The sequence below is a fragment of the Marmota flaviventris genome, chromosome 1 (genome assembly GCF_047511675.1).
Source record: "Marmota flaviventris isolate mMarFla1 chromosome 1, mMarFla1.hap1, whole genome shotgun sequence".
Taxonomy (NCBI): domain Eukaryota; kingdom Metazoa; phylum Chordata; class Mammalia; order Rodentia; family Sciuridae; genus Marmota; species Marmota flaviventris.
In genome coordinates this window covers 148287613-148309828 of record NC_092498.1, presented here as the reverse complement: position 1 = coordinate 148309828, position 22216 = coordinate 148287613, and the positions used below count along the sequence as shown (strand labels likewise).

General features: G+C 55.2%; 1 protein-coding gene and 1 long non-coding RNA gene across 3 annotated transcripts; one reads left to right on the top strand and one right to left on the bottom strand.

The window, feature by feature from the left end:
- The first annotated feature begins 1165 nt into the window (after positions 1-1165).
- Positions 1166-6443, top strand: LOC139707160 (uncharacterized). 2 transcript variants are annotated; one of them, XR_011708698.1, is made up of 3 exons: positions 1166-1428; positions 5366-5713; positions 5810-6443. It is a non-coding gene; the product is annotated as an uncharacterized lncRNA (long non-coding RNA). The 2 variants fall into 2 exon arrangements; XR_011708697.1 differs by having other exon boundaries at positions 5366-6443.
- Positions 6444-9335: 2892 nt separating this feature from the next.
- Positions 9336-22171, bottom strand: Mmab (metabolism of cobalamin associated B). The gene is made up of 9 exons (XM_027923378.2): positions 22001-22171; positions 20405-20466; positions 18027-18120; positions 15422-15479; positions 14098-14170; positions 13800-13897; positions 13488-13552; positions 11368-11427; positions 9336-9690 (listed from the first exon to the last, which is right to left on the bottom strand). The coding sequence occupies exons 1-9, from the start codon at positions 22114-22116 to the stop codon at positions 9582-9584; spliced, it is 735 nt and encodes a 244-aa protein (XP_027779179.2). The 5' UTR covers positions 22117-22171; the 3' UTR covers positions 9336-9581.
- Between the last annotated feature and the right edge of the window lie 45 nt (positions 22172-22216).

Genomic DNA, 22216 nt, shown 5'->3' with positions numbered 1-22216 from the left:
TCTACGAATGCCTTGTCCCTCAGCCCCCAGGCACCGTAACAGTGACAGTGCATGTGCCACTGCTCAGTGGCCCGAGTCCCTGGCCTTCCCTCATGGTTGCTAGAACAGTGGTCTCTGGTGAACGGGCTGGGTGGCCTGTCCCCGAAGCTCACCACGTGCACCAGGAGGGGCTCAAATCATTAAGCTGGATGTTTGGACGCTTGCACCCCAAACCTCCACGAGGGCCTTCTGTTCAGATGGGGTCCCCGGCTGCCGGCAGCTCAGCCCCTCAGAAAAGAAATGTATGGGCAGACGAGGGCTGGAGGCCAGGCCATGGGCAGAGGGCCGCCAGGGACCCCGGGGAGCAGGGACAGAGGCTGGGCTCAGGACACCCAGTGACCTGTTCTCCCTCAGCGCACCCAGGAGTCTTCAGAGAGAATCCGGGAAGACAGGAGCCAAAGCTGGGACCTGAGGCCATTCTTTTTGTTGTTGTTGTTGTTGTTGTTGATTGACCTTTATTTATTTACTTTATTTACTTTATATGTGGTGCTGAGAATCGAACCCAGGGCCTCACACATGCGAGGCAAGCACTCTGCCCTGAGCCCTGTGCCGTTCTTTCACATTCATTCTGTAAATACTGTTGGGCACCTGCCCTGGGATCAGCCCTGCTCCCTGACACCGTCCAACCCAGAGCCAACGCCGCCTCCCTGAACCCTCCCAAGTCACCCACCTGTGTCAAAATCCTCAAGTCCTTTCTTACAACCTCTAACGCCCCACAGTTCCCCTTGACGTGTGTGTTTTCTGGAAAAGATACTATGAGTCTTCACCTACCAGGTTTTTCTTTTCTTTTTTTGTATATATTTATTTTATTTTATTTTATTTATTCTGGTTCTGGGGATTGAACCCAAGAGCTCAACCACTGAGCCCCATTCTCAGCCCTTTTTTATATTTTATTTAGATACAGGGTCTCACTGAGTTGCTGAGGGCCTCACTAAGTTGCTGAGGCTGCCTTTGAACTCACGATCCTCCTGCCTCAGCCTCCCAAGTTTCTGGGATGACAAGGCGTGCACCACCACACCCGGCCAGGGTTTCCTTGGTGATCTTTGACTGGAAGGCATTATAAACTGTAAACCCAAAAATGTCCCCCTGGAAAAAAGTCCCCCAAAATGCTGCCACCTCAAGTGAAGGGAGTTGGAAGTGGCTCCTCATACAGCGGGGACAGCACCCTAGGGGCGGTGTCAAAGCAGCCAGAGGGAGGCAGCTTCTGGAATGGCCACCCAGGGAGGAGACTGAGAGGGCAGAGGCTGGACGGAGGTGGGCTGGGGCGGGGGCAGCACGCCATGTCCCACTGGCTCGAGTCTTGGATCTGCACGCTTTCCTGTAGAGTGTGACTCAGATATTGAATTATGATGGTGAGCTCATCAGCTGCCTCATTAATTAGTCAGATTGGTAAGTGTTTGGCTCTCAGAGATCTATGGCCCTGATGTGGCACCTCAGACCACTGAAAAATTGCTCTGTTGCTAGTTGGCGCTCTTGGGGAGCCTCGGGCTGGGAGGGCCATTTTTAGAGGTGGGCTTGGAGGGCAGTCTGGAGTACCCCGCGTCTCCCTCGGGAGTCTCCCCTCCCTCAAAATCAGTAGGGCTTTGCCCCAGGGATGCCGAAATGTCGAGAGCTCGCCACTTATTCCAGTTCCTCCCTCTGAGGCCGTGGCAGGCATCACCACTGGGTCACCAGCCTCCCTCCTGTGACATCAGGCCCGGCCTGGGGCTTTTTCAGCTGGAATCGGTGTCTCTTTCCTTCCTGGGATAAGCCCTTCCCTGCTCCCAGCAGAACAGAAGAGACAGGAAGCTGGGGGGGGGGTAAATCTATTTTTTGTTTCTTTTTAGTTCTACATGATGGTAGAATGCATTTTGACATATCATACGGACCTAGAGTCTGACTTCCCGTTCTTGTGGTTGCACAGGATGTGGAGTTTCCCAGGTTGTGTGTTCATATATGAACATGGAAAGTTATGTTCGATTCATTCTATTGTCTTTCCCATTCCCATCTCCCCTCCTTTCCCCCCATCCCCCTCTGTCCCAATCCTGTGAACCTCCGATCTTCCCTCCCCTCCTCACCTATTGTGAGTCAGCATCCACATGACAGAGAGAACATTCAGCCTTCGGTGTTTTGGACTTGGGTTGTTTCACTTAGCATGATAGTCTTCCGTTCCATTCATTTACCAGAAAATGCCATAATTCCATTCTTCTTTATGGCTGAGTAATATTCCACTGTGTATAAATACCATGTTTTCTTCATCTCTTCATCGGTTGAAGGGCACCTAGGTTGGTTCCATTGCTTAAATATTGTGAACGGAGCTGCTATGAACGTTGATGTGGCCGTGTCACTTTAGTATGCTGATTTTAAGTCCTTTGGGTACATGCCAAGGAGTGAAATAACTAGGTCAAAGGAAGCTGGATTTTGATAGAGAAGCCCGGATGGAGTGCTGGTTCTGCCACATGCTGATTGCAGCACGTTGGGCCCATAGTCTCCCTTCAGGGTGCCTCTGTGTCTGGGGAACTCATGATGACCCTGCAGGATGAATTAATATGACAGTTTGCCGTCTACTCTCAAGCCACAGAGGGGGGAGGGCGGGGCAGGCACTGCACAGTTTGCTGAGAAGCTGGTGTGACCACTCCCTGGGGCACCTCCAGGATCATTTTCCTTCCCTCCTCTGTTGCCCTAGGGTGGAGGCCAGGTGGCCAGCTGTCTCCCTTGCAGCGGGCACAGAGTTGCTCTCCAGCCTTCCAACTTTGGACAGTCCCCTGGCTCTGGCTACTGGAGAGTCCCCCGTCCATTGGGCAGAGGTGGGGAGCCTGGGGGACTCTATCTTCCAGAGGCTCCTCTTATGTCTCCAGTCATCCCAGGGAGGACGATGAAGGACTTACCTGTGTAATAAACACAAAAACTTGTGTTTATTACACAGGTAAGTCCTTCTCAAATCTAACCCAATTTCATAGTACAAAACTTAAAAATTTCAGAAAAACTGAAACAGGCTAAAATCCCCCGCAGTCACATCCCTTAGAGGTGAGTGTCGTTAACATCTGGAAAGGACCCTGGAGATCTTTCTGTGTTTCTATATTTCTCTCCCAGGATCTGGATGATGCTTAGATCATTTGTCACCGTTCTTCTGCACTTCAGGGCTGGGGCCACTCTCCCATAGCGTCACCTGCCGGCACCACCGTCTCCAGTGGCTGCTGATGTTTCCTTGTCCTTATTCAGGGCTTTCCTTCATGAATTCTCCCGCACATTTCTGGGTCTTTCGTTCACGTTGCCAAATCGCCCTCCTGGGCTCGGTGCCCATCTCGGTCCCCCTCAACCAGCCGCAAGGGCCCGCGATTCTGTGTCCCCAGAGTCGCCAGGTGGAGAGCCGCAGGCTCAGACCGCTCTCCAGCTGCTAGGGTCCTGCATCTGGACCCGAGGCCATGGAAATCAAGTGCCCTCACCCCCTCCCCAACTCTGAAAGTCAGTGGCCCGGCTGGGGCGGGGTCCCCAGGCCACCTGGACGGGTCACCCGCAGCCCCACCCTCCTGCCTCCCACGGCCCGGCAGGCTGTCGCTCCTGCAGGCCCCGTGGTGGGACACCAGCTCTGAGTTATGGTGACGCTCATTCCCCCGTACAGCTCCCACGGAGTTGACAGATGTCTCACGTCTGAGGCAGTCATGCGGCAAGAGGCTTTGGGGCCAATCCTTCCCGTTTCGACAGTGGGTAATGGAGGCGAAGCCATAAATTTTATAAACAAGAATAAACGACCCTTAGCAGCATATGTCTGCTCGACCCTTCCAAGGTGATCATAAATACAGGCACCTGCCAGCCAGGGAGGGACGTGGGCAGTGCAGATGGCCAGCGACGGCGGCCCACGACCGGGCCTTGGGAGCAGCCGGTGGGAGCTGTTTGGTGGGGCTGGTCGGGGACAGGTCACCTTGTGTCCCCAGCGTCCTGAACCAGCCGGATGTCTTTGTGCTGTGTATTCAGGCAGCTCCAAGGGTGCCCTCACCCCCTCGCCATCAGGAACTGGCACTTGCTTCTCATCTCTCCACCAGGCCCTCCTGGCACAGGGGGTCTCTCCTGGTCCCCAAGTTTGGCCTTTTTCTTGCTGTGTGGCAACAGCCAAAATGCCATGTCTCTGTGCCTCAGATTCTGAATTTGGGACACAAAGATGCTGATGTCCACTTGAGGGGGCTGTCGTGGGGAGGACGTGCCGGGGGGGGTGGCTGTCAGGGTTTGCTGTGGTTGGGGGGTTAAAAGCTCTGTGTGTCAGAAGAGCTCCAAAACCGCCACTGGTCTACGATGACATCGTCACAACCATCATCATCACCCAGTGGACATATGGCTTTGGGAAAGCCTCAGTTTCCCTGCCCCTCAAAGGAAGGATAATTGTACATGGCCGTGCAGAGCTCTGAGGAATAAGACACATAACCCAGCTCTGCCAGGGGTGGCCGTGTGACCCTGTGGTCCCAACTGCTCAGGAGGCTGAGGTGGGAGGATCCATGGAGCCCAAGGGTTGATGGCCAGCCTGGGCAGCATAGCAAGGCCACAACTTAAAAAAATGAAGAAGGAGAGGAAGGGGAGAGGAAGAAAAGGGAGGGGAGGGAGAGGAGGAGGAGGGAGAGGAGGGGGGTCTGGAATGAGCTGCAGTGGGTGAATGAACGTCGTGTCTGAAAGTACCGGGTGCTGACTCAAAGGCTGGCTGTCCTCGAGAACGCTACTGAGGAAATCCAACCAACCACGGCCTGTGACGTCCTCGGTCAGATACTTGGACATAATCAGGGCTCAATCTGAGGTTATTACTGATATTTACCTATCAAGTTCCTCTCTTCAGGCCTCAGTTTCTCTGTCCATTAAATGGGGGCAGCGTTGCTCAGAAAAGTGTAAGACACAACTCAACGCCAATAGCTTTCTAATTTTTTTGAGCTGCTACCTTGTGACAGACCCATGGACTTATTCCCTGAACCTTTGGAGGTGGACATTTTTTAAAAAATTTTTTAGTTGTCAATGGGCCTTTATTTTATTTATTTATTGGTGGTGCTGAGAATCAAACCCGGGGCTAGGCAACATGCTAGGCAAGCACTCTGCCACTGAGCCCCAAACCCAGCCCTGGAAGTTGACATCATCATTCCCGAGTGTAGAAGATGGAGAGTGCGGCTCAGGGTGGCCAACGAGTTGCTCCAGGTGACCCATGGAAGGGGCCAAGTGGACTCTGGACTTGAAGAATAATAGTAAGAGCACCGTAACCATCAGTGCTAATGTTTGCCAGGGAGCTGCTAAGCCCTGGTAAATACTACCTCATTAAACTCTCGCAGTGAGCCCTGGGTGGACAGTGGATGCCATCATTCTTGTTCTACAGGTGGAGAAGCAAGTGAGGAAGACGGAGTGCCTGGCCCAGAATCGTGGAACCAGGACGAGGCCAAGCGGGTCGCTTGGTGCGCGCCATGGTTCTGCAAGCGTCAGAGGTCTCTCCCTGCCGGGCCCAAGTGCTCCTCTTCTCACCCTTCAGGGCTGGGCTCCGTCAGCCCGTCCAGGAGGCTGCTGGAGAAGGCGGCCCATGAATTTCCACCGAGTTCCTGAAGAGGGTGCCGCGGGCTGTTTCACTGTTTGTTTTGGAGACAGGGTCTTGCTGTGTTGTCCAGGTTGGGGTCAAATCCCGGGGTCAAGAGATTCTCCTGCCTCAGCTTCCCAAGCAGCCAGACTACAGGCAAGTGCCACCATGCTCCAATGGCCTGGGTTACTTTACCTGGGGACTCCAGGAATGGGTATGAAAATGTGTGGGCATGTGTGTGCTTCTATCTAGGGAGAGTGTGAGGGAGTTTTGTCAGAATTCAAAAGGTGACAAACAGCCAGGCCGGATGGTGCACACCTGTCATCCCAGTAGCCAGGAGGCTGAGGCAGGAGGACTGTGAGTTCAAGGCCAGCCTCAGCAACAGTGAGGCGCTAAGCAACTCAGTGAGACCCTGTCTCTAAATAAAATACAAAATAGGGCTGGGGATGGGACTCAGTGGTCGAGTGCCCCGGAGTTCAATCCCTGGTAACCCCTATCCAAAAAAAGGTGACACATGAATGACAACTTTGGAAACTGATTCTGAGGAGTGGATGGAACACAAGGGACATCCCCTGCATTCCTGGTCCCCATCCCCAGCCTGCCCATCCCTTGCTCTGCTTGGCCTGAAGTACCATCTTCCGCGAGGGGCTGTCAGAGAAGAAAAGCAACAGATCAAAGCACGGGCAGTGACGCTCCTGCCGGACGGCAAAGGGAACTCGCTTCCTTCGCTGATCAAGACAGGACAGCGAGGGCCCCCTATTGCCTCGTCATGGGGGAGGGACGAGCCACAAATCCTTCCAGGCCCAGATTTATGAAGCGTTCCTGTGGAATTTATTATACAAGGAATTTTATTCAATTAAACTTGAAATGCGTCTGGATCCTTAAAGGTTCGGTAGTGATCGCTGGGACAGAGCGATCATAAAACTGGAGGGGCTGTCGGAAGATGTCGGGGAGGAGGCGAGGGTGACATTGCAGCTGACGAGGGATTCGGAGCTGGGGACGTTTGTCATTGGGATGTGTTACAAGTTGGGGCTGTGGAAATTACTCAGTGAAGACCACACATTAACAATGGCCATGAAATATCAGTTAAGGGAAACCAGGCTGAGCGATGGGACAGCAGGATCTATTAGCACCTGGCACTGCTCGCCGCAGCCCAGGGCGTGATGAAGGGGACTGTCAAGGGGCGGCGGGCAGGAGCAAGGCGTGGGGCTGGGCGGCTCGACACCGCGTCCAAGGCTGGCTCTCGGAGCCTGTCCCCCACCTGCCAAACAGAGCCCCTAGGTTGCCTCCCTGGGGGGGGGCAGTGAGGCTCAGAGGAGACCGCAGGGGTGGGGCACTCGCTGGGGGCTCAGCACGTGGCAGACCCTCCACCAGGTTGGCTGGCGTCCTTATCATTCCTCTCCAGAATGATACCAGGTTCCAAGGAGCTTGGCTGGACGTGGCAGGGTGGGCGAGGCACTTTCTGGGGTGCACACTATGGGAGCACCATGACACTTGGTGATCAAGGTGAGTTTTCACGCAATTTATTTATATAATCAGGGCTGGGGCTGCAGCTCAGTGCATTGGGGGTTGAACCCAGAGGTGCTGTACCACTGAGCTGCAGCCCCAGCCCTGATTCTTTCTTACTTTGAGACAGGGTCTCGCTAAGTTGCCAAGGCTGGCCTTGAACTTGCCTTTCTCCCTCGGCTTCCCGAGTTGCGGGGACTACGTGTGTGCCACCTTGCTGCCCATCCCTTGCTCTTGCTCCTCCCCACCCTCCTGATTATTTTTGCCAGCGAGGCAGGTGCATTGGGCTCCACTGGGTCCCTCTGTGGCTGACGGGGGCGCCCCTCTGGAGCCTTGGACAGAGAGTGAGGTCCAGATTTCAAAATACGGAAACCCCCGATACCTCTGGTATTGCAGTCTGACTTGACTTTGGGCTGGAGGATGAAGGCAAGCTTGACCACTGAGCCACATCCTCAGTCCTTCTTTATTTAGAGACAGGGTCTCACTAAATTGCCTAGGACCCTGCTAAATTGCTGAGGCTGGCTTTGAACTCGAGATCCTCCTGCCTCAGCCTCCAGAGCCACCGGGATGACAGGCGTGCACCACCATGCCCAGTGGGTACTGCCATTCTAAATAAAACAAGCTGCTGTGTCACAACCCCCTGCTACCCTGTGAGGTGGCGGTCAGCCAAGGTCGCCGATTGTGCGCTAACACGTTGGGAAACCCGGGCTAGATGTGTCTTGACTATGAAACGTTTACTAACTTTTCCCACTTGGTTTGAAATCTGGGAGCTGGGAGGCTATTTTGATGAGTGTACCCAGTGGCACACATTTTTCCTTCTGCAGGGGGCCTCCGTGGCTTTGGAAGTCCCGCCCACTTTCAAACAGCCCACTCTCTGGGTCACCCAAGCCAGCCTGCTGCTTCGCCTGGGCTGGGGACACAGACTGAACTGCCTGCGTGTCCCTGGCTGGTCTCCCAGGGAAAGGTCTGCTGATGGAAGGGAAGATGGGGCCAGAGGCGGGGGCTGGGAACCTGAGGTAAGATCCCCCTGCAGGTGTCTGACAAATTCCCTTATTATTCCAGAATGTCCTAGGCCCTGGGCACTTCTTGGTCCTTCACCCTGGCCAGCAGCGTGGGTTGTTGCTTCATCAAGTACAGCGTGCCCCTTCCTGGTGGATCTGGCGCTGTGGGCAGTGCTGTGATGGCCGCAGGCTCTCGGACCCCTGCTCCCCGTCTGGGTGTGGAGATGGCACAGCAGTCAGGGGCACTTCCAGCTTCAGTCTTGTTGGCACAGCCCATTCTAACCAGGGGGTGGGGTGGCACTAGACGTGGCCGCCTCCTAGAGAGAGTGTTTCTCGCTCCTGGGCACCTGGACCTCACTCTCTGCCCAAGGCTCCAGAGGGCACCCCGTCAGCCACAGAGGGACCCAGCAGCACCCAATGCACCTGCCTCGCTGGCAAAAATAATCAGGAGGGTGGGGGAGGTGGGCACGGGCCCGCGGCTGGCAGCGGTGTTGCCACTTGCTGGAGTGACCAGCCGCCCGGGCCTCAGCAGGAGCTTGAGAAAGGACGGGTTGCGGGATCAGCTCACCAGGCACCTCAGCCCGGCCAGCCGCTCCTGTCCTTCTGGAAGTCACTTCCTGCGATGATGAGCAGCGTGACATCCTCAGGTTCTCACGGCGGCCTCTCCCCTTCATAAATATCCCTCTTCCCAAGGACACAGCTGGCACTGGCGGTGTCATCTCATAGCAGGAGGGGAGCGGTGACACACGCGATGACACCCGGCCTGGCACGGATCTCAGAGCGCAGAGCAGGCCTCGCAGTCTCCCTGGCCTTGGGCTGGCCCGGCCTGAAGGTCTCGTGTCCTTAAGCTGAACGGTGCCACCTCGCCCTTGGCACTCGGGCCCTGGGCAGGAAGGGGCGTTTGTATGTGATGCAGCATTGCTCTCCCAGGGCCTCCTCCCCACCATGGAGGGTCTCTGAGCTGCACCCCCACACTCAGTTCACGGAGGGTGGCGTTTCTGAAGCCACACCTGTCAATTTGCAGCTGTCCTTCCCCCACACGGTGGCAGTGATGGGTGGCTCAGAGGTGAACTAAACTTCCAAATCCAGCCTGCTGTCCCCTTTATAAATGTGACATTTAAAGCCCCGTTGGCGCAGGTGAATCATGATCACACTTCCAAGGGCCTCTGGTGCCACTGCAGGTCCTTGACAACCGCAGCTGGAGCGGGAGGCTGGCCCGGCAGCGCTCGCTGTCCCCGCTCCCTGTCCCCCTCACACCCGCACACACTGGCTCAAGCCTCCCCATTTTTATTCTTTTTCCCACGTGGCCCCTCCTCTTTGCGGCTGTCCTTGACCTTTCTGAGACCCAGGACGCTCTGGGGATGCAGGGGCAGAAATCTCAGGGGCCGTGGTCCTTCGAGGGAGGTGGCAGGGGCTTCGAGGCAAAGACCCTTGTGACGAGCTCCTCAGGAACCAGGACTCTGGAAAGCAAGCTGCCCCCGGTCACCACAGGGACCCACACCCCCCGCTGTGGTATTTCAAGGGGCCTGGGTCTCAGTTCGATGGGCCGTTCTCCTGTATATCTTCTCCTGGTTCCCCTCCTTCATGGCTGCGTATCTGGCCACCGTGAAGAGGTAGTCGCTGAGTCTGCGAGGAGCAGAGAGGAAGAGAGACGAGGTCAGTGCCCACGGGCCTTCCTCTGTGGCCTACGAGGAGGAGCCATGAAGCCCCGGGAGCACTGTGCGGGGACGGCATGTGCCCAGCCCTCTTGGGTCAGACGGGTGGCACCGAGGTCAGCTTCTGTGACAGCCAGGGTCCCAACTTTGGTACTGGATGGGGCAGTTCCTGCCAGACCTGCTGTTGACCTGCCCTGACCCCACGGGCAGGAACTCTGGACCACCCTTTGGGTTGGTTCGTGCACTTCGAGTAACCAGGACTGTACTTCCCAAACTGGAGGGTGCACGGATCACCCGGGGACCGTGTGACATGCAGATCCCCATTCTGGTCAGCACTACCACACTTTGAGAAGGGAGGGTTCTTGACCTTGGCAGTAGGACATTCTGGACTATTCCTTGAGGTCAGGTGGTCCTAGGCATCGTAGGGTATCAGCAGCCTCAGTGTCTACCCACTAGATGCTGGTAGCACCCCAACACCCAGCTGTGACAACTGAAGCTGTCTCCAGAACCATGATGTCCTGGGAAGCACTGGCCTGGAGTGTTCTAGTGACCAGGGCACAGTCACTCTCTCTCCTTCCTTTGCCCCAGCAGTGATGGCCTCCGGGCAGGGGGCCTTTTGCAGGGAAACTGGTGGAGAGCATGCAGGATGGGATGCCATGCCTGCCATGAGGTGCTTCCTCGGGTCCATCTAGGCTGTCCCCCTCAGCCGCTGCCACACCAAGCCCTCCCCCTCCCTGAGGTCAGCACCACAGAACTCTCTGACCATGCCCAGCCCCTGGGCCCACTGCTGGCTCTTTGGGGACAGTAGGGGAGACTGCTCTGGGTACTGCCCCCTCCTGTAACTCCTGGAGGGCAGCGACGTGCTGTTTCTTGTTGGCTCCGTAGCATCTGCCCGGGGCGGAGCAGCCTGGCCACATGCCACTGCAGACCTTAGGGGCTCGGGGGGGTGGGGGGGCTGCAAAGGTGGGATGGAGCTGCTGGTCGGGGGTCTGCGCCTCCCAGGAGGAAGGAGCTGATCAGGAGCCACCCGAGCCCAGGCCACGACCCAGTGAGAGGGGAGTCCACTGTCAGGAGCCACGCCTGCTATGCAGTCACTCACAGCACGGCGGGCACAGCTTCTGGGGTGCTGCCCCTGGGCTCTGGCCTCGCCCATGCTCATGCCACCCAGCGAATCCAGTGGAGCAGGCTTCAGGCTGCCGAGGCACAGGGAGTCCTCCCTGGGTCACTGGGTCCTGCACCAGGGCTCCCGAGCTTGGCCGGGCCTGCCTCTCTGCTGCCCTGGAGTGTCTCTGGGAAGGGAGACTGGCTGGTCTCCCTGGCGGTCACTGTCAGATGCCTCGTGAGGACTCCCCTGACCAGGCTTCCAGCCTGTCCCTCTGCTTATTCGTTTCCACTATTTTTTACAGTGGTCTCTTCCAACCAGATCTCAGCCTCGCCAAGGACAGGGACAATGTCTGTCTCCTCCACAGCTGCTCCCCACACCTGGCACCGTGCCTGGCACGCAGCAGACACCCACAAACATGAGCAGAGGGGTGGGCGAGTGAGCACGGCCCCTGCAGGGCTCCGCAGACCCAAACCACCGGGGTGCTGTCCCACAAACGTGCCTAGAGTTCAGAGCAGAGACCCGTCCGCCACCCTGCGCAAGTACCTGTTTAAGAACTTGGCCACATTGGCATCCGTCTCTCCCATCTGGACAAGAGGCACCACGCTGAGAAGAGAAAACACAGTCACGCCATGCTGCAGGACCCAGCACACCCAGGGACCTGGGCCTCTCCCAAACAGCTCTTCCCAGATGGCCCTGGTCGACTTCAGTCTGTGCAAACTTCGCCAGCACCAGAGGTGGAAACTGTCCTTGTCCCTGGTGGGCTTAATAGGTCATTCAATCCCCTTTCCTTGGACACATCAGATAGGGCCTGGCCAAGGAGGGATGGAGCACAGAGCAGAGGTTGGTGGGATAGCTGCCCTGCATCCCAGTGCACTGGTTTTGGGGCGACAGGGCCCAGGTCTGGGCCCCTAACTGGGTAGGACAGAGTAACCACCCCAGCCTTCCAAGCGGAAAGCTAACCCTTAATCCCCAAGGGGCTGCCAGTTTAAACTACAGCTTGGAGCAACTTCATGGGAAAGAAAAGACCCAAGCCAACCAAGCTCCCGGTTCCCCACGATTCCGAGTTCCCAGGGTCCCCGCCAGTCTGTGTAGACGTTTCAGACAGTGGACTGCAATCTGCTAAGCACTGAGAAGGTTCAGGGCCCTGCCAGGCCCCTCCTGCATATTTCTGCTGCTGCAGGACCCTTGCTGGGCGGCACTGTCCCCAGACCCAGCCTCGGGGTTCTTGCCCCCATCTGAGGTCACACAACTGGCTGATGGTCCAGGCAGGAAGTGGGTCCAGCCTGCCCCGGGGGGCGCCTCCCACTCAGCATGGAGGTTCTTTACCAGAAGTGTCCCAGCCACTGTCCTCCCCCCCCAGATAGTCTGCTGCTCATGGCTACAGCAGTGGCCGCCTGCCTCTGAGACCTCCATCTGCTCAGCCCTCCCCTCGCTGGGCCTCTGGGCGGTTTCTGACTTCTTGCTGCTATGAGCTCTACTGATGTACGTGACTTTGAACAAATGACATGTTTTGCTTTTTTATTTTTGTTCAATACTTATGAGGATTGAACCCAGGGGTGTTAAATCCCCAACCCCTTATTTATTTAACTTTTATTTTTAATTAATTTCTTCTGTGCTTGGGACTGAACTCAAGGGGACTTTAATGCTGAACTACATCCCCAGCCCTTTTAATTAATTGATTAACTTGGAGACAGGGTCCTCCTAAGTTGCCCAGGCTGGCGTTGAGCTAACCGTTCTCCTGCCTCAGCCTCCCGAGTCCCTGGGATGACAGGTATGTGCCACTGGGCCTAGCATATTTTTTTGCTTTTGAAGCTAAAACTTTCTGTTACCCAAGATTCCTTTGCCTGTCTTGGACCAAGAGCCTTTCATGGAGGACAGAGCTTTTGTGGTGTGGGGTCATGGAGAGCTCAGGGTTTGGCTGGAGAGACCTGGGCTGAACTACACTCTGCACTCTGCAGGGACCACTTGGTGACCCTAGCCATGATGTCACCTCTCTAAGCCATTTCCTGACTCCTATAAGGAGGGGCTGCCATGGATTTCAGGGCTCTGCTGAGGGACCTATGAGATCATGAGCAGAGCGCCTGGCCCACAGGTGGCTTGTACCTGGGGGACCTGCCTTTCTGTTCTCCAGGTGGGCGGCAGCCGGGCTGAGGAGGGGTGTGATTGGGCACTTCGCAAGTCCTTGAAAAGTCTGTTGGTGGCTTTCCATTCTGAGTGGGGGAAAGGCCCAGGCAGCTGGTGGCTGGGCTATGACCACTTCTACCCAGGGCCCCCGCAGCCAGGCAGCCCCCACACCCCTCCTTCTCTCTATGAGCTAAAGGAGTCCTTTATGCCACTATTTCAAGTAGCCGGGACCCATCACTGGCTTCTTCTTGCTTTCAGGAGAAAGGCAGGCCCCTCTGGCCCACGGGTAGTGAGCCCTTGGTTTCTCTGCCTCTGTCTCCCCTCTGCAGGTGGGCTCGGAGGACGGGGCTCGGGGCTGGCCTGCCCTGGCCCGCTGAGAAAGTCTCCAGGAGCAGAGCTGCCTCTGGACGGGGAGCCACACCTGCCTCCTGCCTGCCGTGAAGGCCCCCTCCCCGGGGCTCACATCTCAGCCAGGTGGGGGGGGCACGACACCTTACTCAGCTGGGGGGGCTTACCGTCTCTCAGCTGGGGGGGCTTACCGTCTCTCAGCTCGGCGGCAGATGGCCCGACAGAAATGCAGAGCAGAGCTACTCTTGCCTCCCGACTGAAAGGACAAAGTGGGTGTTGGCTGGGCGATATTTGGCCTGGGGGGCCCTACTGGGCAACCCTGGAGATGCAGCTCCATCGGGCACAGGGCTGGGGAGGGGTCAGAGAGGCTGGAGGGACCTGGGGCTGGAGGACAGCTTCTGTTGCTATTAAGGGCTACTGAGGGGGACGTGGAAAGGCCGCGTCTTTTCTCAGTACCCCTGGTCCGCAGCCCCCCCACCTGGTGGAGGCCGCCCGACACCTACTGGCAGGATGAAGGCTGTGAGCGGGGGCAGCTGGCGGGAGTACTTGTCGATCCACTGCTCCAGCTCCAGGGTGGGCCCCGCCTCGAAGGCTGTGTGTCCTGAGGGTCGCGGAGCAGGAGGAACAGCCATGAGGCCCAGCCCTCGAAGCAACACCCCGAGTCCCTTCCGCCTGCCTGGCCTCAGACTGTAGCCACCCTCAGGGCCAACCTCCCTCCGGGGGCCACGGGGCTTCATGGCCGACTGGCGTGGCCCTGGGCTCCCAGGAGACCCCCGCCCGCCGGGCAGGTGGGAGAGTTACTTAAGTGAGCCTCCCTGGCCGAGGAGCGTGGGGTGGCCAGGGCGGAGCCGACGTCCTGCAGCACGCACTGGATCTGGGGAGAAGAGGAGAGTGAAGTCGTACTCGTGAGGCTGGCCAGAAGTGACAGAGCCACACGCAGGGATGCCACCTGGCCACAGAGTGTGGGACTGTCAGGCTCTCAATGAGGTGACAAACCAACAGAACCTGCAGTGACCCCGTGGTGGGCCGCTAGCCCTGTGGAGGGGACCTGTGAGGCTGTTTCAGAGTCTGCGGGAGGACAAGGCCCAGTGTCCAGCGGTGAGCAGGGAGCGCCCCGGTGGAGGTTAAGAGGAACCTTCTGGCTCTGTCCTTGGCTCCCGTGCACCTGTGCCCTGTGCTGCTCCTCTCTGGCTGACTGCTCTGGTTTCCTGACTGGTTGGACTGAGACGCCAACGGGACGCTACAGCCCAATGTGTACAGGATGCTGCGGAGACACTCAGCTAGGGCACGCCGGGGCTCTGGAGCAGGAGCCTATCTGCTCCCCGGAGCCCAAGCCTGGGCTGTCTACTCTCAGGAGACATGTAGATGGAAACCTTGGGTACATCTGGAGGTGCTGTCCCCATCTCTGTGTTTGACATTCACTCTGGGAGTCAGAGACCCCAACTCTCCTTTTCAAGGTACTGGGGATTAAACTCAGGGGTTCTCTATTACTGAGTTGGACCCCAACCCTGTCCCCCTACCAATTTATTTTGAGATAGGGTCTCACTAAGATGCTCAGGCTAGCCTCAAATTTGTGATCCTCCTGCCTCAGCCTCCAGGCTATCTGGGCCACAGTCATGTGCCACCCCACCCGCCTGCTCCTTCTTAAGGAACATTCAGAAATGCTAGTGAGCAGGCCCAGCTGGGCTCACTGCTGCAGGGTGTCCCCGAGCTGTGGCACTTCATCGTGGGTTTCTCAGCCTGGGGGTTACTGCCTTTTGGGACTGGGTCACCCTTTGTGGAGGGGACAGACGGGTGCACTGTAGGATATTGAGCTGCGCTCCTGGTCTGTCCCAACAGATGCCAGCAGCAGCCCCACCCCCCAGATGTAGCATCACAAATGCCTCTGAGCACTGCCAAATGCCCCCCGGGGCAGAGCTGCAGCTGGAGAGGCTGCTGCACTTTGTCCTCTGTCCTGCCCGAGGAGGAGGGTCATCTCCACATGTCCCCTTTTCACAGATGGGGAAACCGAGGCATGCAGACAGGAGTGACCAGCCCCAGAGGCATGAAAGGGGAGCAGGAGCAGAGGAGGAAGTCAGTCATGGCCACCGGGCTGCCCCGACCTGGGGCGAGAGGACGCACTTACTTTCTGAAGCTCTTCGGCAAACGTGTGGCCCTTTTCTTCAATTAATTCCATGGCAAACCTGCGAGGAAACAAACAAAAAGGATGCGGCTCTAGGACAGGGCTGCGCCAACGCGTCCCCAGGTGGAGGCCATCCACTGGTTCAGCCGCAGCCCGGGGCCGTGTCTCCTGCCGACACCAGGGGTGTCCTTGCCTCTTCTCACACTCGTTTTCCCAGTGATTCCCTTTTGGGCACCTGCCCTGGCAGAGTCGTGGGGATTCGGTGAGGAACAGAAGGTGACACAGGCCTGTCCAGCAGTGGGGGGACTTCAGTTGGGGACCATTCTATCAAATGGGAAGCTGCAGGCCAAGGTCAGTGCGGAGGGAGATGAGGGAGCCCCAGCTGGCCTCAGCCAGGGCGCAGGAGGGCTTCCAGGGCAGCTGGAGGTGGGGCTCTGGGGGCTGAGGGAGGTGGGATGGGGGGGAGGAAACTGCCCAGTTGCTGCACCCCGCTCTCTCTTGTACCCCTCAGCGTCCTGGAGGGGACCGGGGTGCACTGGGAGGAGAGGCGGGAAGGCAGGGGGCTCAGAGGCGTGAGCGGTTACGGGAACTGGTGATCATGCCAGAGACTAGCAGGAGGGGGAGCCTGAAGGGGCAGGGGATGGGGAGGGCGCCCCCACCCTGCAGAGTGCTGGATTCCAGGCAGTGAGTGAGGCAGGAGCCCAGGGCCACCAGGCGCCACCCAGCTAAAGCGCAGGCTCCTGCGTGCCCTCAGACCTCTGCACCCTCTCTCCAGCCTCCTGCTGCCACCTCCCATGGGCTGGACCCCAGAAATCCAGGAAACCAGGGAGCTGGTCACCAGTCAAAAGGCCCGCTGCCCAGGTACAGAAAGGAAAGAGGAGGTGGACAATGGATACAAAAGGAGAACAAAAATGACCCGCGCGCCTGCCCAGCCATCGCCAATCAGCATGAAATGAGCACAGAATTCGGCCAGGCACTGCCAGTGCGAGGAGATGTCTGCCAGCAAGGGCTCCTCCAGTGCTTGTCCCCTGCCGGGTCCCACCGCAGGCAGCGCCCCATTGGCGTCTGTGGCCTCCTGGAGGCAGGGCTGAGGCTGTTTGCAGTGTCTGACACATGGAGGTGCCCGGTCAATATCTGACAAAGGACCCCAGACTTTGTCAGGGTTCTAGACTGACCTCTTGCCCCACATCGGTTGGAAGATGCTGCTCACTGATTGGCTAATTTTTTTTTTTAACATACCAGGGATTGAACCCAGGGGCACTCGAACACTGAGCCACACTCCCAGCCCTATTTTGCATTTTATTTAGAGACAGGGTCTCACTGAGCTGCTTAGAGCCTTGCTAAGTTGCTGAGGCTGGCTTTGAACTCACAGTCCTCCTGCCTCAGCCTCCAGAGCCCCTGGGATGACAGGCATGTGCCACTGTACCCAGGTCATTTGCTAATTCTGAATGGCCAATGTTAGCACCCATCCTGCCTCCACTGTGCCCACTTCATCCTGTCTCCCCAGCCCCATAGACAGGGTTTTGCCTTCTCTGCCTTGCTGGAAGACTACCACCCGTGACGTTATCTGCCTTGAAAATCTCACCTCGTCTGCACATTGCTGAGAAATGGTAGCCATGAACACATAAATTATCATGATAATGATAATAGCTAAGCTGGGCACTGTCCTAGGCAGGAAACATGGAATTATCTCACTTAATCGCATAAGTACACAGTGAGATGGGTACGATCACTACGACCATTTGACAGAGCAGTAACTGAGGCTCAGAGAGGCCAGGGGTCTGACTGAAGTCACATAGCTACCTGGCAGTTGTACTAAATTTGAACCCAGGTCTGCCTGGTTCCCGTGCCCCATCACCATAGAGCCATGTCAGACCTGGAATCCAGCACTCGAGATACTGTGCTCACACTGTTCACAGCGCTGAGCGTGGGGGGCTGTGCTATGATTCTCAGCAGGTGCTGCCCCTCCCACCCCACCCACGCCAGGCATATCCACAGGAATGGCTCTGGGACGTCTAAGACTCAGTGTGAGCTTCACCAGGACTCCTCTTCCCTCTGCCCTCATGACTGGTAGGGTCTCAGACAGATGCTGTCCTGCCCTCCTGGGTCCCCTAGTCAAGGCCACATGGAGCAGAGACACCAACCCACGACATGGGCTTGAGGTACGAGCCGAAAATATAACTTTGGTTTCTAAGCTCTGAGGTTTGGGGGACCTGGCCTGGCTGATCCCAACTAATTCTTCACGTCAACCTTCTAAACACTGGCTGTTTCAGAATTATCACTCACGAACGGGATGGCACTTGGCACACCACCCATCACACTAACTTGTCTCTGTCTCTTCAGAGACACAGCCCAGTGGTGCAGTGCTCACCTGAGCAGTGAGGGATCCAGGTAGGGATGGAGGGAAAGGCAGCTGCACCCGGTGACCAGCGAGACAAGCAGGAGCAAGCAGGGCCAGGAAGGAGGGTGTCTGCAGCCCAGCCACCTTGAGGGGCTGACCAGCCTACGCGCCCAGTCAGGCAGACTCAAGTGCAGACACTTCCATGGTAGTGGCCTTCACTCTCCCCCCATTCAGACCCGACCTCAGGGCCAGTCCCACCTCCCTTACCCAATGGCTGAACTTAATTCATCTGTAGTTCCCACGGCTTCAAAGACCTGGTCATCTTTGGGTCTCCTTTCTCCTGTGAAGGTGCTAGAAAACCCTGTGGAAAAAAACATACAGCCGCCCAAATTAAGGGCCCCCCCACTTGCTGTGTTCTGTTTGTTTGTTTGTTGCAGGGGTGGGGATCAAACCCAGGGTCTGTGCACACTAGACAATGCTCTACCACTGAACCCCACCACCAGCCTGAAGTGTTCAAAATGCAGTTCAGGAGACACAGAAAACGCTGACCCAGGGGCTGAGGTTGGGGCTCAGAGGCAGAGCACTTGCCTAGCTTGTGTGAGGCACTGGGTTCAATTCTCAGCTCCGCATATAAATAAATGAATAAAATAAAGGTTCATCAATGTCTAAAAAAAAAATTTTGAAAAAAGAAAGAAAAACGCTGACCCAGGTGTGGAGGCGCATGCATCCCAGCACGCATCCCCGCAATCTCCTATAATCCCAGGAGGCTGAGGTAGGAGGATGGCAGGTTCAAGGCCAAGCTCAGCAACTTAGTGAGGCCCTAAGCAACTTAGCAAGACCCTGACCCAAAATAAAAAAATAAAATAAAAAGGGCTGGAATACAGTTCAGTGATAAAGCACCCCAGGTTCAATCCCCAGTACCTAAATAAACAAACAAAAAAATAAAGAAGATGAAAGAAAAGAACTGAAACCTGAAGTGCACAAGTTCATGAATCGCTATTAACTAAATATACCTCTGTGATCAGCCTCCAGTTCAAGGACAAAACTTGACTAGTGCCCTAGAAGAGCCCCGCCACCACTTTCAGCCACCAGTCCTAGGGTGACGGCAAGCCTCACTTCCTCCCTGGTATGCTTCTAAACTTTAAAAGCATGTACTAAGCAGCCTGTTACGACGAAAACCATTTCAGACATATTACATGTCCATCATCACTGTATCTCACAGGAAATCAAAGTCCCCCGCACCTCTGCCTGGGCCACGGTCCCTGCCTGGGCCATGGTTCCTGCCTGGGTCACGGTCCCTGCCTGGCAACACTGGCCTGGCATTCATAGGTAGGTTGGCTGCTCTGCTGAACACAAATGACTTCACAGAATGCTATCGGATGGTCCACCATGACTGTGACAGATCAGGACCAAAACGAAAGAGGCGACAGCTGAGCAATTCCACAATATGAAAATACCCAACACCCGCTTTCCTGGTAAGTGTGAGTGATCACTGCATCTGTATCCCCTCTTCCTCTCTCCCACCTTCTAGGGAAAAATTAAAATACCCAATGACGTAATCAGCCCTGCCTTCCGACAGCGTCCCATCCAGAGCAGAGCCCCACTTCCCTGAACCCTCCCCCCAAGCCACTCATCACAAGCCCAGCCCTATGAGTCCTTTCCGCACCCTCCTTAAAAAATATATTTATATGTAAATACATCTGTACACCTATACAGATATACGTTGAGTTGTAGATGGATAATACCTTTATTTTATTAATTTAATGTTTTAACGTGGTGCTGAGGATGGAACCCAGCGCCTCACGCGTGCCAGGCAAGTGCTCTGCCTCTGAGCCCCAGCCCCGCCCCTCCACCATTCTTTTATGGAGTCGTCTCAGAGTCCCATGCTGGGCCACCTCCTTCCTGCTAAGGAGGCAACTGCCCCTGTATCTCACTGCTGGTGGTCCCTGGAGGTCCTTGGCTGGCAGTCATTGACACTACTGCCTGACCCTTGTCATCCCTGGGTACGTTTCTTTTTGTTTTGGTGGTGGTAATACATGCTTAACGTGAACTTCACCATTTTGGTCTTTCTTTTAGTCTATAGTTCAATGGCGTTAAGTATATCCTGGGTGTATGTGTATACTTTTAAGTATAGATCCAAAAAACAATGTGATCTGCATGGTTTTAAAACTTCAGGAAATGGTATCATTCTGATAGGCATAGTTTTTCCAAACCTAGATAGATCTACCACTGAGCTGTCTGCCTCTCCCCAACCCCAAACATGTTTTCATCACTTGACATACCTTGGGGGTTTTCATTTCACATCACATTTTTGTGATATGATTCAGATCTGTCACATAATTTTTTTTTAAACTGGGAATTGAACCCAGGGACACTTAACTACTGAGCCACAACCCCAGCCCTTTTTGTGATTTTATTTAGAGACAGGGTCTCGCTGAGTTGCTTAGGGCCTCGATAAGTTGCTGAGGCTGGCTTTGAACTCATGATCCTCCTGCCTCAGTCTCCTGAGCTGCTGGGATTACAGGCATGCGCCACAGCACCCAGCCAGTCACATACTTTTTAATGGCTACAAAGAAGTTAGAAGAACTTTGAAATGAGGTCAGCTGTATGTCTTTTGTTGCATTTTTCACCGGTCCTCACCCTACCTTTGTCTCCTGTCTTGGTGTAAATCTTGGGGGTCTTGGGGCTCTTCGATGGAGGCTGTAGCCTAATGAGAAACAGACACCAAGAGGTCATGAGTGAGATATCTTACACAGAGGGGCACCTCTGTGGGTCCCAGCTTTCTGCCTGCAACCTCAGCAGTAGCCCTTACCCCCACCCCACCTTTTGGGTGGCAATATCTTGTTGACCTCTGTCCCCCCTATTCCTTCTACTTCAAGTCCTTTGTGAACCAGCTCTGTACCTTGCCCACAGGTGTCTGGAGAGTAGCTGATGTAATGCATTGCTCAATGGAGATGTTCAATGAATATCTGCTGAAAGAACTGATTGACTAATCCCCCCATAGCTCCTGTACCACAGTGGATTTTGGGCATTCTCTCCTGGATTTATCCTGAAATCCTCCAGTAACCCCAAAGGTAGACACGACCTATTACCTTCATTTTACTATTGAGGAAACTGTAGCTCACAGTGAGACTCATTTTCCTAAGGAGGAAGAGGCAGAGCTTGGATTCACCTCCAAGACTGTCCTACTCCAGGGCCCAAACTGTTCTCTCTACCTTCCCCAAACTCTTTACTTTCTACCACTAAGTCAGGGCCTCCTGGAGGGAAAGAAAACTGGGCCACTTCCATTCCACAAGGCTTCAGGTACACTTAGAAATGAAGTATTACTAAAACAGGATTTGAAAATTAGCATTTTCACTTTTTTTTTTTAGAACAACAGCCTTTTATTTTTAAGTATTTATTTTTTAGTTTTAGGTGGACACAATATCTTTATTTTATATTTATATGGCGCTGAGGATCAAACAAAGTGCCTCATGCATGCTAGGCAAGCGCTCTACCACTGAGCCACAAACCCAACCTCTTCAGTCTTTTTTTAATTATTGGCAGTGCTGGAGACTAAACCCAGGTCCTCATGCATACTAGGCAAATGTTCTACTACTGATCTACATCCCTAGGATTCCCCCAAACTAACATTTTCAAACAGCAACATAAAACTTGGATAGTTTGGGGTTGGGGCTGGAGCTTAGCAGTAGTGCACTTGCCTGGCATGTGTGAAGTACTGAGTTCCTTCCTCAGCACCGCGTATAAATAAATAAACTAAAGAAAGGTCTATCAACAACTAAAAAAATTAAAAAAAATTTAAAAATAAAATTTACATAGCTCAAAATTAAAATGTGACATTATATGGTTATTCAAAAGTTATATTACTGAACCTATAAAATATATTAACCCATTATTAACTCGTGGTATTTTACAGGTTCTGAGGCTGGGGTGGTCTTGGGGAGCGGTGCAAATTTCAAAGCATATGATGAGTGCCATCTCGAGATAATGTCAGTGTGTCTGTATAAACTGCTTTGGAGACAGGTCAAAATCCGACTGTGGGTCCTCCTGGCCCACAAGGGACATGGCCTGCCCTGACTGATGACAGCTGGGCTGCATTAAAATCTGGCAAAGAAATCCTGGCTTCCACGTTGCTCACGGTGACGTCAGTACACTGGGGACGTCATGTTGACGTACCCAAGGTGACGACATCACGATGCACTCTGCAGGTGTTCGAGTTACCCACCCAGCCCGACACTCACCTGTCCCCGTCTTCCACGCCCTGAGGGCCGCGACTCTGAAAACGGGGACATAGCAGCTTGCTAGCGCCGAGGCACCCGCGAAGGCCAAAGCGGCCTCCCCGGACCCACACAGCCATGCCCTGGGCCGCTAGTCGGGAGCTGACCCAGCCAGGCCACCGTCCAGGCCCAGGGGATGACTCCACCCACAGCCGCCACGCCACCGCTCAGATGCCGTTT